Genomic DNA, 15,955 nt, shown 5'->3' on the forward strand with positions numbered 1-15,955 from the left:
TCTCAGCATCACTTCAACACTTCCTTTGGAGGCTGCGCCTGACTTTCCTTTTGCCTTGGTTTTACCTTAACTGTGCTGTAGTTGCTGGGTGATGTGTTACTTCTTGGTGCATGTGGTGCAAACTTTACTTGAAGCTAATTCATAAGTGTCACGTGAAGGAAATACTAAGCATCCTCTGGGTCCTGATCTGCCCCAGCACCTAGTTTTGGACCTTGTCTTCATGCAGTTTGTGTGCAATTTATTACAGCTCCCCACTGTGGACTGTATGGGTGGGTTGCAGCCTCTGTATCTAGATTATTCTCATTGATCATGCCTCATTTAGCCTGCCTGGTGAGTGTAGTACATCTTTCTTTCCTGAAGAGTGTCCAGAAGGCTGCCTCGCTGACAGATGCTCTGCTTTACCCCTTTAGCTCCACCAGCATCTCTCACAAGCTCCCCGAAACAAGCAAGTGGAGCCAAGAAATGGCATGCTACACTAAAATACTCCAAACGCTACTGTAGTCACAAGGTAACAAAACAGTGAGCAGCACTTTGAATGTGTGGAGATCAAGTAGACTGACATAAAAATAGGCAGGGAGGGTGGGGGTCTGTATTAAGTGCTGCATGTTGGTCTTTTTTACTGCTGCATCTCACGGGACATGTATCACAGGCAGCACTGAGTTACATAACCAAGAACAAAGCCTATACTGGGCTGTTTGTCCCTATTATTTCCTAATGCTGACTCGTGCAGGTCTGCGTCAGGCTTGTCACTTGTACATCCGTTTTCATGTAATAAAATTGAATCCAAATGAGAGTTGGCAGCATTAATTGCGTGAATTGTGATGAATTAAGAGCCACGTGTAACGCGTTATTTAGATTTTAATCCCATTATTTGTGCGTATCCTCTGTTCACACACACAGTGTATCAGAGCTACTCGCGTAGAGAGTTGGGGGGGGGGGGGGGGCTGTCACACTTAATGCTGATGACTTAGAGATGATGATTTGGCGTCATCATTAAGTCAGGAAGTGAAATAAATAAGTAAATGAAGCTGCAGCTGTGTCCGTATAATTTGATCCTGTTTGCATATGTCAATTGTCCACATAAGACAACTTAACTTGAACTTCTTGAAATGCAAATGCTGCTGCATTAACATGAATCTGAAGTAGACACCGTGTTAACTCAGGCTTATTGCATGTCTTAAGATTTTAAATAAATAAATCTAAAAATCAAGCTTGTAAAACAAAGATCCCTTCTTTGCTTCCCATTTCATTTGATTACTAATCAAGAAACACAGGTAAGAGTGGCTCACAATGTTGATATGGACTTAAAGAACAACTAATTAATACAACTAACTTCTGCAGTGAGTCGCGATTAAGAAGAAATGAATCGTTTGACAGCCTTAATTCAAATTAATTAGAAAACAGGAGCTATTACTGTAGTAGCTGCGCTTTTCTTTAAGAAGTGATTTAGCAAATTTTAGCCTGGTTTCAAAAACACATCAGCTGTAACACAATTATTTGTTCTCCTATCTTCACATGGATTCATGCCCTGAAGTCACATCTTGAAATATAAACCAGGTTCATTCTTTCCCCCCCCCGAGTCTTTGTGGTTGTAATTATCAGAGACAAGTCAATGGCCTGTATGTGGAGAGATAATGTGATCATTCCAGTTCCAGAAGTGTAGTAAACAACCGCAGAGTGGACAATGTAAGCGGTAATATGAGTCGTATGTACAACTGGGCATGTCGTGCACCTGTATGCGTGTTTACTTCTCCCAGTACCCAGTAGAGTGCAGGGAGACTATTTGATACTGAACATCAGCTCTGCAGGTTCTTTATTGTGTCAGGCTCTGAAACATTCAGACAGGCTCATTAAGTCTGTACTGCAGGCTGCCACTCCCTGTGGCTCTCACACTGAGGAATGCTCTCTGAGGTCTTCATAGATAACCAGAAAAATGAGCGGATGCTTTAAAGTTCACCAATCGTATTTTTTTTTCTTTTTTTTCTTACGACTCCCTCCAAGAGGGCAGCTGGTGTCCTAATGCCGAAACGTCTCAGATAAGAAGATGAAGATAAAAGCTTTGTAGAGAGGGTTCGCCCTATATCGCACACGTATTAACCTTGTTTTTCCACTTGCTGTTGCTTCATTAGGCTGAGATAGTTGCACTCGCAGCCTATTTTAGAAAGTATACCACGGGCCGAAGTGTGCTCAAAAATGACAGAGCCATTCCGGATCCTCAGAATGAGTCAGTGATTTTTCCCTCTGACAGATTATAGCACAGCTATCATTGTGATTGCTCAGCTGCTGTCAGCTCCAGGTGAGAGCTGAGCCTTCCCAATTTTGGCCCAAGACCATGTGATGGTGTGTTTGCTGGCAGACGATGGCAAAGAGCCTTGGTGTTAAACGGTCAGACACTGTTACCCGCAGCACCCTGCTGTGTTGATGGGGCATTTTCTCATTTTTACATCTCTAGAGGGAGAAAAACATGCCAATCTTTGTTGGCAGATTCCGAGCAGATTTTTCCCCTTTCCCACCTTTTAGCTTCAACTTGGTGGTGGATTTGTGCACGGCCGGAGACAACACAGCAAGGAGCAGCGTGACACTTTATTGTGTAGACTGAGTGAATACGTTGAGATTTATGTTTCTGACGACGAGGAAAGGCCCGTACATGTGTGCTCTCTCCGAGGGCTGCGAGAAAAGAATGACGTCATTATTTGGGCGTGGTTAATGCAGAAATGTTGAGTTTCTTGTAGACCCTTTCGAGAGCTACGTCACCGGAATGTGCACGCGCAGTTTAGGGTCAGAAAACACAATCTTACTATTAACTTGTACAACAGTCCAACACATAAGAGGCCTACTTGTAGCACAGTTGGCTGTGAAAATAGAACCAGCAAGTTCTTCAGAATCCCTACATGATCTAAAAAAAATAGACATCGTCTGTAGCTCCAAGGATACATTCATAAAAAGAGAAGACTGGCGTGATGCTACTGCAGTCAAAGAGGATATATGAGGACCGTGGACATACATGCTATTCGCTTACCTGTTGTGATGTTTTCTGACCCCAAACTGTGCACGCATTCTCGCTAGGCTTGGAATGTTTGTATACAATGAAAGGGTCTGTTCTTGCCATCTCAAGAAAAATAACACATTTCTCTGTTCTTGCGCAGCATGTTCAGACCTTTAGAAACACCGTAAACACTCATTCATGCTGCAATAGTGGCAATTCACTTGGCAATAGTGGAGGAGAAGGCTGTGATACTGTACCATTTAAGAAAGAGCCAAAAGCAACAATATTGTTGTTATTATTCCTGACTTGCGAAGCCTCTCCTTGAAAGTTCCATCATTGTTGAAATTGTTTGATGTATAGATGTGCAAAAATAGCACAGGGTTATGGACAGAAGGCTCTGTCAACTTCATAACAGAGAATAGTTAGCCAATTAAATTTAGCGCCAGTGAACTTGACCAAGTATCACAAAACCCAAAAAACAAGGGGTTTATGAAGGCCACAACCCTTAAAAATTAGCTTCAGATGTGCTATAAGGTCAACCTTTGTTCTTGTCATTTGGACCTAATGAAAGATTATAAGAAAAATCAGTGAAGAAACACCACTGGTAACTTAGCAGAGTCCCAAAGTGACAACCGTACAGTCTTTCCACCAAATATTCTGACATATTCATTCTTGCATTAAAATAACAAATAAGAAGCAGATTACTTTTCTTCCTATTGACTGATCTATTAATTGCCGGGCTTTTAACGCTAAGCTATTCAGCTGCTGTCACTTAATATTCACTGGACAGCCTCGAGATTAGTATTGATTTTCACGTCTAACTCCAGAGTATTCCCCGAAAATTTCAAACTAATCCTTTAATGCCACAGTAATGAAAGATAAGAGGTGATTCTCTAACTTAAGAAGAGATTTCGTTGTCTTATTCCGTACATATTTTTCTCTCTTTAAAACAAGAGGATGTCTGCGGCCTGTCTGCGTTGCCGCAGAAGCCCTCTCCGGTTTTTTACTTTTTCTCCACACAGCCTTTACATGCACATTGGGTCACTGTCTCGGTGACAGAATGATTAATCCACCTATCAGGGGAGAAGGAAAAGGGCTGAGCTGAGGGGGAGAAGGAGAATGTATGGTAACTGGCTATAAATGATCATGCAGCTCCTTGTTCAGCATTCAAAACCTTGGCGCCTCCTTCCTCCTTTCCAAGGATTCCTCCTGATAATAGCTGAGTCACATTCAGCTGCAGGTGAGAATAAGCGTTCTTTATCTGCACAAGCAGGTTTGTAAATGAGCCTCTCTGGCCCGCCCTTTGGGTCACTGCACAGGGAGATTCATGAGGAACGGTCTCTCTAATTGTCTTTGGTGAGATGATGAGCGAGGCACCCTTTTTGACATCCTTATCTCGGTAGCTGCCCTCAGATCTGCGGTGACATCAGCAGGATTTCCTGTTTCATTTTGCTGACATGAAGATGTAATTGCCATGGTGACACATCTGACTGATGATCAGTGTCTCTTCTTTTCTTGCGGATGCTTGTGTTGTTTATTTTTTTGAGTATTTGCGCCGCCCTAATTCTAAGCACAAGAGTCTTTTCTTAAATGTCCTGTCCCGGACAGTTTGGCACATCATTTGTTGAGCGAATGATTGACTCTGTTCATGCAGAGTGAAGTTTATAGCAGCATTGCTTTACCCTAGAAAATAACCCAGTATTATTTCACCTTTGGTAGGAAAATAGTATGTTTACCACGTAGGTAAACATACTACAAGTGAACATAGAGATTGTTCTGTGAAGGTATCAAACGGATGAATTCATGGAGAAAATCACACAACCTTTGAACTAATTTCCCGTAAATTTCGGGGAGGGATAGCGGTTTTCAAAATGTTGCACTACCTACTACTATACCCGAGAACATATTGAGCTCTTAAAGTGCCACCATTATGACCGGCATTAATATAAAGTGGTGTAAAAAGATCTAACAAATTCAGCCATAAACATTTCACCGGAGGCAGATTTATGTGCACCTGCACGCCGCCCATGTCTGTAACTGTAAAAAAACACACTAACATCAGAGCAAAATTATGTTCATAAGGAGTGCATTTGTGCCTCTGTGTGTGTGTGTGTGTGTGTGTGTCTGCCTGCCTGCCCGAGAGACAGAGAGCTAAGATTTAACATGACGATCAGTGTTAATACTGTGGCAGGAAAGAGCTCTGTAAAGTGTGAAAAAACTGCAGCGCGTGAGAGAGAGAGAGCGCCGGTGTGGGGGCGTGGTCTGTATTGCGTCCTCATGTTGCTACTCAGCTGTAAGAGCTCCAAGTACCATCGGGGGGGCTTGGGTACCACTGATGGTATGAGTATCATTACACTGATAACCGAGATCGTCGGAAAAGTGAGACGTAAGGAAGCACCTGACCTATTGACGGGGGTTGATACGTGATCTTTTTTAGATTTTCCCTGTCTTTAAGGACTGCTATCATTTGTATTGACCTTTCAAATGATGAATGAAAAGACTAATTTGCTGTTACATCGTGGTCTACCTTCTTTCTGTGAGATCATCCCAAGCTGTAATTCTCCTGGATGCCCTTGTTTACGGTGTTTTATGACCGCCTGTCATAAAAACAAGAAAACATTTTTGAAATCTTTCAAAAAGACCTGTGTTTTTTTCAAGCTAAAAATGGTATTATTATTTATTTGGCAAATAACAAACTCAATTCAACTTTTTTTATTCGCAAATTTGAGCCGGCTTCTCTGAGAAGTAGGGCTGAACAATTAATCGAAATTTTATCGAACTCGCCATACAGCCTACTGCAATTTTCACACATCTTATTCTACAGACTAAAGAGAACATCTTTGTCTCTCGCAGATCTGCACAAATGTCACACAGCTATTGTTTTATTGTGTTTTTCGAATGAAAATGAGAATAATGATGTACAAATGACCACTCCCTCTGATACCACGAATCACATTACAATTGCAACTCCTGTCAAAAATAATCACAGATATTTATTCAAAATCGTTCAGGCCCACTGAGAAGTCATGAATGAATCAAAGTAAATAACTATAATTTCACATTTTAATCAAGAAATAATAATGCGCTTTACCCTTTTTTTCTCCATTTTTTTATTTATAAAACTGTACGTTTGAAAATTCATGGGGAACAATAATAATTATATTTTAGCATTCAAAATATCATTTTATTGAAAGAGTTTCCACATGCATACATATGACAGAAACATAAAAAATGATTTTGATCATTACCAATGCTGTTAATTGAGGGCAGCTGTGCCATAAACCGTACATTGGGCGGCGGTCCAGTACATTTTGTACTAATAATTAGATTATTCCAATACTTGTGGTGTAATAAGCAGCAGAATCATGCATTAAGAACGTGGGGCGGCCGGCCTCTGTTTTCCTATAAATCATCATTGGATTTCAGAAAGCACGGCGATTCTTGCACAGCCTTCACCGATCATTTTACAAAATAATTCATTGACAAATGTGTCGTGAAGTTACACCACACCCACCTCTCCACTACCTAGTTACAATAAGTGTTTATCCAGGCAAATGCTGAATCTGAATCCACTCTGTAGGTGTTTCTTGGCATTTTCAGCCATATTTCCATATTTGCAGCTGTCTTGCTTCACCGGGGCGACAGTATAATGCTGCTGTGATGTGAAATGATACACTCCATGTGTGTAGCGCCTGAATGTCACCAGGCATGAGATCTAAACACAGCTATGCTGACAAACACAGAGAGAGTTGTTTGGAGCTGATAGGCTTAGTTGTTTTTTGGTGTGAACTCATTTTGGCGACGGCTTGAATGTAGCAGGCATTCATTTATATTTAAAAGTTGCGCACTACAACTTTAATTTTAATAAGGCAGGCACAGATGCCACATTTGTGCTGTTGTAAAACTATACTGCGATGTTTTTTGACACAAAAATATCTCATTATGATAATCAAAACATTGTCATGTATAAAACATGAGGAGTTATTAAATATTTGAATTGCTGTTAAGTAAAAAACCCTCAGCACCCGTCAGATGCTTGGCGTTCTCCCACTGGTGTTCTTGAAAGCTCTTGGTCAAGAGTTTCAGAATCTGGCAGTGGCACTTGAACACACTGTGCCATGCACCGAGTTTGCCAGAAACTCTTTTGTCAGTCTCTTGGCTTTCGACAATTACACGACAAAAGATGCTTTACAACTACAGCAGGCTCCTTTCTGCTGAAATCCGTGGGTGCTACATACTCTGCGTTTGAGCGACTGTGTCAATGCCGGCTGGGGATCTGCATAGCTGCAGAGCTATACCCTAATATTATGTGCAAGTGATAGTGAGGGATGCAGGGTGTTACAGGAGGATCTTGTAACGTGGCTGGAAAAACAGCAGTGAAACACAAAAGAAAGAATGCAAACGACAGCATGTTGTGATGAGAATGAAGTGGTGCGGTACAGTCAGTGGTACTTCTCACAATAGCAGGATTGAGAGTTGCTGCATTACTCTGTGTTATTCTGCTTCTACAATGGAATGAAATCTTGGGTACAGTTTAGACCACTTTCCATAGTCTCATCCTTCACTTGTAAATAACAAGGAATACTGCCACAACACAGGCCTTCTAATCCTTTTCAGACTTGGACAAAATGAGACTGTTATGACTGTGGGAGCCCCAAGTCCATTTCAACAGGGGTGAATAACTGTAGAACAGCAAGAGTTCAGGAGCACAGTGGCACATTATCTCTAATTGAAACGATTCCACTGTCTCAGCTCAGCTTTCTGAATACAGTAATGCTCTGTCTGATGGATCTAATAAAATACGATGTCCCTTGTTCTCTAAGTGTTCCAGTAATCATAGTCCAGACAGATCATAGGTCAGCTGTGACTCAGAGGCAGCCGACTCAATGTTCTCCTCACACTGTCCTCCAGTGTGTTCATCAGAAATTCAAGATGCATGTGGTGCCTTACACTTTAAGTTATTTCCTCAGTATCTAATGCGGCTCCGGCCTAAAATAGCTCAACGGGACTGAGATGAACTGGAAGAGTCACTCGGCAAGTGTAAATTCCAAATTAGAGCGCACAAGCATATGTAACTTGTCGGAGACAGATGATCTGCACGTCACATGAAGGTTTGGACTTGGCCTGTGTCTGAAATGATCAAATTAAGAATGTCTCGAGTATAAAAAAATGAAAAACATCCTTCTTTATTGGCGCAATCACATTAGTAAGACTTAGAGGAAATGAAGCTGCACAGCTAGTTCAGCTAGAGGCCAACCACCCCGATCCACCTACACGTAGCCCATAATGTCACAGATGGTGGAGGGCCTCAGTGGGGGCTGAATGATTTCACTGGGGTCACATTAGTGAGATTGCTTTGTGTCTTAAAGGACGCCGGTCGTCTGGCTGCCTGTGACAACCGCACAGCCATTGCTGTTGTTTCCCCTTGAATACAACAACCTTTTCACTGTGCCTTAATATTCAATACTTAATTTCCCGCCCCAGTGCTCCTGACTGTTGCCCCGAGCAGCGGTCACGTGACCCCCATAGCCGGATTTCTCTCCATTTACAGAAGCCATTTTGTGTGTTTATGGTAAGTCTTTGCAGGCCTTGAATCAAGTCCATTTATAATGAGTGATCATTTATGTTCAAATGTTACACACACACACACACACACTTGCACACCCTCACAAGCACATATTGATCAGCTACTGGCAGTTAGCAGTGTGTACTGTAGGCAAGTTGTCAAGGCTGGGGGGAAACAAAGGACTTGGTGTTTGACTGTCGATTGCTAATTAATTGCGGTTCAGGGTACTTGTTGTGGTGTAATGAAACAGCTGCACGACTTTAGCTCACTCACCTTAGGTTGTTTTCTTTTAGATCTGACCTGGGTGCTAATAAGGTCTTAATAAACACAGTTCCTCCATGAACGGTGACGGCTCCACCGCAGACCCAGGGTTTCCCATCACCGTGTGGTCAGTGACTCATCACACGTGTGGCGTCACATTGCGTGTCTTTGTCATGTGGTAACATGTGCATGTTCTCCCACCGCTCTCATTTCCTCGTGATACTTTCATGGATTACATTAAACAAAAGCAGATTAGTGCCTTAAATAGACTGTAAAGAGCGCCTCCTTCGCTGAAGGACTAAAAATTTAGAGCATGAAATTCACCGTCTTAGGTTTGAACCTTTGGAGCAAAATTAAACCACTAAAAGTGTCTGAAAGTAAAATAAGGAATCTTATGAAAACAACAGAAATATAATGCAAGAATAATTGATAAAATCTCAACTGCAAATGAAGAAGGGAAATTAGTAAAGTTTTGAGCATTTTAGAGAGATAATATTTTAATTTCCACAATTGAAATGAACAACTGTTTTTTTTATTCTAGTTACACAAAGTGTTTTTTTTCTTCTTAGACATGCAGTCTAACAGATGCATACCATTTCTATCGCAAAAGTGGTTGTTCAATCAATTTGAACACTGTGTTTAAATCGTCTTTTTCATTTTCAGCTGATTTTCTTGAAGCTGCCTGCCCTCACCTGCATCGTGTAGACGGAACTTCATTTTCAGTTTAACTGTTAACTGCAGGTCTTAGAGGGTTCTGAACCGTCCAACTCGGAGCAGTAAATGTAGTGATCAGTGGTGGACTATGCCCACAGCTGCACTTCTCCGGGCAATCAAGCTGAGCCTTTTTTTTGTAGGATATTATGACTCGAAGTAGAACGTTTACAAAATGAGGCTCGCGTTGGGGGATATAGTTCCAAACCCCCACCAATCGCAGTGAGATGGGTATTATAGTAAATGTTTATTGAATAAAATGTCTATTTAAATTTTAAATGTATCCTGTGAAGGCTTTCCTGAGCATCAAGCCTCTTGTCTCAGTAATTCCCTGCCTCGCTCTCACACAATTACACACATGCACCTAAAGCAGCTCGGTAAAGATCTGTTGGCCACGGCGCAGCTTCTCTGGAGCAGATGGAGGTTAGGAGTCTTGCTCAAGGGCATCTCAGTGGTGGTAATGAGCAAAAGGGAGGCTCTATTGCTTCTTTTCACAGATGGATGCTGTTGGTTCAGGGACTAAATCACCAACATCGCTGTCAGAATCCCTGATTTCTTACTTTTAGCACACATTTAGGAGCAAAGCCTCCTAAGGAACTACTGTGTGCATGCCCACTGTTCTGTTCTGTTCATACTAAACAAGAGTCTGCGCTTGCCACGCCTGCGTATTTCACCCAGTTCTGTATGTCCTTGTGTTCTTTGAGCACTGAGTTCAAAGCAGACCTCCTTGCATGATCTCAAGCAAGTTTCCATTAATTGGAAAGTGCTGTGCTGCGTGGGAGACTCAAGCTGGAGGTGTGCTTGCGTTTGTCCACATCGGGACCCCAGAGGACCTTTGCTGAGATGTGGAAAATGCGATCTGGGCCTAGAGTGGTTAACCAGCCTTCTGTACTTGGCCTCTTGTCAACCCTCCACACAAGCGTATGAATGCACCAGGAGCAGTCAGTTAACATCTAACTCCTCGCAAATCCATTTTGTTAAATACCTAAAGGTGAGCTTTGAAGGTGCAAAACTGTATTTTTCAATAATAAAAGCCATTTATCGTTGATTTGTCTGCAGTGAGCACTAACAGCTGACCTGGGCAACAGCACTAATGGCTGCAATAAAAAAAATAACCTTAGCCTTTGTCCTCTCTGTCCGTCCTCAGAGTGGAGGAGATAAAAACGCTTGAGCACATATCTATGAATGTTAATTTAATTGGACTGGCTTGTCCTGTTGTGAGGGACAAACAGGTTAAAGTGCTTATAAACCTCCAGTGTGCGTGGATGCTTTCCATATTACCACAATATCTGCAGTAATGTGTGAGACAGCGCCGAGACAGTGAGGCCTGTGATTGCCCGCTTTATTGCGCAATTCAGTTCTAAATGTGCGGCGGGTGAAGACAATTCACGGTCGTTTTCTTAATCACCTGGACAATTCATGCACAATGGTTTAGGGCACATTTGTAATATCACTGTGTTATTTTACACCTTCTGCCGCTTTATCCTCCACACGAGGGTCATGGGGGGGTCACACTCACACCTACGGTCAATCTAGAGTCTCCAATTTGCCTAATCCCCGAATCTGCATGTTTTTGGACCGTGGCAGGAAACCGGACAACCCAGAGAAATCACTCACACACACACACAGGGAGACCATGCAAACTCCATGCAGAAAGGCCCTTGTTTGCAAAACCGCGTCTTCCTGCTGCAAAGGCAAGAGTTATTGTACACACTGTCAGTCTCAATTTGTATAATTATAATATATAATACTGGCAGAATTGCTGGCACCAGCTTGGAAAACTGGCAGCAGAGAGAGAAGGGGAATTCCTCTTTAATAAAAATAAGCAGAGGTCTCTTCTTGTGACGCCCGTCATCCCTCTCTGCTCTCTGGGTCTCACCCGATCACTCATCACTCTGTTGGCAGGCTCCACTTGGTACACTGTGATTTCTGGAAACGATAAGAGCTCCGACTGAACATTTGTTTGGTCTGTGGAAACACCGCTGTGGAACGGCCCCGCAGTTGTTTGCTTTGTTTCGGCCGCAGAGCCACATGTCCAAACTAAACGTGATGAATTGATAACTGGTGGTTATTCGTCATACATATTGTGTCACTGATCTGAATTCATTGTATTCATTAGACATGAATAGTGAACCGTACATGCATCATGGTGTTTAAGCTGTTAATACACATACAGTCAAATTGTTTTGCACAAATTCTAAAGATTATGCCTCTCGGTCTCGGATTTAGCCTAAAAATAACTCTCACTGACGCAGGTAGCGATTTGATAGAACGCAAATCATTCCTTCATCCTTTATTTTCTGGTAACCTAACGCCTCATTATTAATGTCAGACTCGTGCGTGACCGTATTTGTCCAAGGCATGTCTCTGGAAATATGAAAACTGGCCAAATAAATCAACCCTTTGATAATGAGCAACATCTGCCTGTTGGACTTACATAAGTGTAATGTGCATTCACTCATGGCTGTGTGTTGTTTTCCCTGCTGCTTTTCAGGGACCGCGTGTGCAGCCTAAATGACGAAGTTCAACTTGTTCAGGCATCAGACAGCACCCATGGTTGCTGCTAAGCCGACGGGGGCCAGTGCCTTGAGTGTGACTTCAGCCTCCGTCGCCGTCTCCACCGACAACTCCACCGAGCCCGTCAACGACAACAATGCCTTCGACGAGATCAAGAACAAGTTCCTGAACGAGATCGACAAGATCCCACGTGAGTGCCAGCCCGAGCCCAAACCTGTTCCGATCAACCAACTCGCACTGATGTCACGCCAAAGCAATGATTTTGGAATTAGATTTTCTCTATTGCCGCAGGCATCTGCAGCCTCATAATGTCTTTATTCGGTATCGATCACTGGCTGCCCTTCCTAATGGCAGAGAAATCTAATTTTCACCCAATCTAATTGCTAGACTAGCACCCCTCTTACTAAATATATTTGTCCCAGGACATGACATGGAATAGACTAAATGATCAGTTGGTCAAATGTCAAAGCATTTGCTTTTTCTGTGGATACATCATCCATGGCATTGATTCGTATTTTTCCCCCTCAGTGCCAACCTGGGCCAGCATTGCCATCGCCGTGGTTGCCGCTCTACTCATTCTAACGTGCTGCCTCTGCATCATCAAGAAATGCTGTTGCAAGAAGAAGAAGAACAAGAAGGGCAAGAAGGGGAAGGGTGACATGGGAATGAAGAACCTGAAAGGCGGAGAGGTATGTTTCACCGCAGGGGGGTCACGTCACAGCCGAGGGAATTTGCACCACCAACACTGAACACGAAGCAGGGAATTGACACCTACACTGTGCACGATTCCAGACAAATATATACGGAGCCATTATGTGGGTTTTTATTATTGCTTTCTACCACAATGGACAGAAAATATGCATGAGTTTAACTCGAGGAACTTGAAAACAAGTAGTATTTTTGGAACAATTGTTCTCAAGCAACTTTACAGTGTATCAAATTACAAATGACTGACAGAAACTGTTTAACGATTTCATGGCTTTCTAACCCACTAAAGTCTATTCTCCACAGGTGTTAATTACATTCTTTACCCACCATGAATACTTTTATTTCTCTCTCTTTCTTTGTTTTTTTGTAATTATTATTATTATTATTATTATTTACTGTATTTGTCATGAATGTTATTGGTGCTGTTTTTTGTGCTTTGGGATTTGAGTGGAAAATGACAGAGCCTTTAACTATTCAGCTCCAACTAAGTCATTAAGGAGTAATTATGAAAATTAGCAGTTTCGCACAATGACATTGTTTTGGGCCTATAATTATTATTTTTTCCACACGTGTGATTGATAATTTGACAAAGCACACTGGGAAAACATCTAAAACTGGAGTTGTGTTAAGAACCCAGCGACCCTGCTGCACAGGATACGATTGTGCTGACGCGGAGGCTCCTCTGTCTGTCATTTTCCTCGCTCCCGACTGTGTAGCTGACTGCATTTGCTGTGATTACCCTTCTTTGGTGTCTGCTGTGAGTTCAATCTCTTCCTTTGTCTCTGCTCTCCTCCTTCCTGCTTTGTGTCTTATGTGTGCTCCGTGTATCTTGACTGTGGTGGACTTCTCTGCCTACGGTAGGTCTGATGGCACGCGGCACCCCTCTCTGGCCGCTCTGTGTAAGCGCAGACCAGGGCAGAGGGGAGCATTTGTGGGGAGTGGGCTGGGCTGGGCTTGGAGGGATTGGATTGCAGTGATGATGACAATGAGTGCGATGGCTTCCTTAGTTTTTTTGCAAGCTTAGGTGCTGCGGGTGCTTGAGGAATCTATGGGAGCGTTTTAAGCTGCTTTCGCAAAAATCCACTGAACTGATATGCCGCACCAACTGCTATGTCTTGATTATCCAGAGATTGCAATTTTTTGGCTAAAACAACATACAAAGACATGTTTAAGTGGTTTGAAAATGAACATGAATCTCATCCTTTAGTCGAGCCTTTGAATGACGAGTGCACTCAGCAACTCACTAGAGATCACTAACATGCATGTGCAAGGGGTAAGCTGCGTATTTGTCAAAGCAAAATAGCTGCAAAAACAACCCTAAACGGAGAGCTTTGAGCACGTTTCCACCATGACAGACCTCAAAAGCGTATATCTCAAATCATTCCTCTCCACACAGTCATTGACTCCGGTCTGAAATTCACTAACTGTGCAAACGCGCTCCAAAGCTCCACAACAGTTACAGCTGTTTGTAGGAAATGACAAAGACCAGCATACGCCCTTGCAGTAGGAACCATTGAATGGCCACAACTTGACTTGAGAGTAACTTTCCTGGATGACCCATGCTGCTGACATACAAGGTGACAGTCATTGACACTCCCACCCTCCCCCTCTCTCCCCCTGAAGCACTTGGGTCTCACTGAGGAGAAATGGTGGGCCGGGATGTTTGCCCACATTTGCAGTCAACTGATTTCAGTTGATTCCAAGTTGCGGCTACAACCATCTGACAGTGTGAAGACTTGTTTCATTCGATAAAACCTCAGTGCCGAGCTCCGCACTTCCCCTCACGGAGTTGACCAAAGGGCACTCATTCAGACCCACCATGTCTTTATCTTTGAACCCCCACTGGAAGTATGAGAACTACTGGAAATTCTCTATGTAGCATGATCCCTCCATGGATGTGTACATTTCACTCCGAACACATGTACAAAGGTTTTGGGCGTGATTAAAAAAAAAATATATATATATATACTGTATGTCATAGAGGTTTATATAAGGTTTTATAAGGTAATTCATGTACATTAATCATCAGAAAGAAACTTGGATCCTGCATTGTGTGGCCTGGCATGCTTGAATGAAAAGCATTTAGCACAATTTAGTGTGAAAGTGTGCGTGCGTGTGCGTGCATAGGAAGCATGCGTGAGAGCCTGCATGGAAGCAAATGTGAGTGTGTGCGTGTGTGTGTGTGTGTGTGCGTGTGTGTGCCCTGTTCCTCTTCCAGCTCTTCATTGCGTAGCTGGACCCTTACGAAGACATCAATGTCTTTTCGAGACGCCAGCCATAGGGAAGTAGGCCATACTGAGTTATTAAACAACTTCATGAAATATCAGGAGTGAAAGTTTACTTTAATATTTATTATCTGAGCACATTTGCCCCTCGCTCGATTAGTCAGAGTTGAAAGAGCCGAGAGCCGGAGGAGGCGCTGGTGTGATGTAACGGCGAGATGGCTGCTAAAAAAAAAAAACGACGACGTGACTTCACTTTTTCATCACGCTCCAATTATCTCAGGAGCAGTTAATTGTCATCAAACTGCTGCACAGTGTTAGAATAATGATCCATGAAACATTATCAGCCAGAAAATGTGGAAGTGAGAACAGCTAGTTATAACAATAATAAGAGCAGGATAATATGTGTTTACTTTTGTAGCCCTTGTTTAAAAAGTCTGGGGAGAAAACAAGTTACTCATTAAGTTATGAGAAGAAAACAACACCACAAAAGTGAACATAACTGAGTTGGTAAAGAAATGCCTGTGACTGAAATCATTTGGTTATAATGAGGTCAGTCAGTCAGTCATCATCTACCGCTTTATCCTCAAACAGAGGGTCGCGGGGGGTGCTGTGCCAATCTCAGCTACATCGGGCGATAAGCGGGGTACACCCTGGACAGTTCGCCAGTCCATCGCAGGGCCACACACAGATAGAGACAAACAACCATTCACTCTCACACTCACTCCTATGGTCAATTTGGAGTGTCCAATTTACCTATCTTATAATGAGGTAAAAATGTAAATAAGTGAATTAATAATTAAATTATTAATAGTCTGAGATATTGTGTTTCATAGACCTCAGGCAACCAATGAAACACAATATCTAAGATTAAAGGCATATGTCCCTTTTCTTTTCTTTTAGAAAACAACACTTTATACCCTAACCCAGAGGTGTCAAACTGGCGGCCTGCGGGCCACATGTGGCCCACCTCTTAATATCATG

The 15,955-nt window shown here is 42.6% G+C and overlaps 1 protein-coding gene across 4 annotated transcripts in view; it reads left to right on the forward strand.

Annotated features, from left to right (window-relative positions):
* The window catches only part of LOC131468096 (synaptotagmin-2-like), a 60,490-nt gene that overhangs the window by 31,486 nt on the left and 13,049 nt on the right, over positions 1 to 15,955 (forward strand). For 2 of the 4 annotated variants that reach the window (XM_058641970.1, XM_058641971.1), the window contains 2 exons: positions 12,019 to 12,231; positions 12,570 to 12,730. In XM_058641970.1, the coding sequence (XP_058497953.1) occupies positions 12,039 to 12,231; positions 12,570 to 12,730 (354 nt within the window). In that variant the 5' untranslated portion in view covers positions 12,019 to 12,038. Of the gene's footprint in view, positions 1 to 12,018; positions 12,232 to 12,569; positions 12,731 to 15,955 lie in introns of those variants that run through there. The other 2 variants (XR_009241674.1, XM_058641972.1) reach the window with 1 other exon arrangement.

Source organism: Solea solea, chromosome 11 (genome assembly GCF_958295425.1).
Source record: "Solea solea chromosome 11, fSolSol10.1, whole genome shotgun sequence".
Lineage (NCBI taxonomy): Eukaryota > Metazoa > Chordata > Actinopteri > Pleuronectiformes > Soleidae > Solea > Solea solea.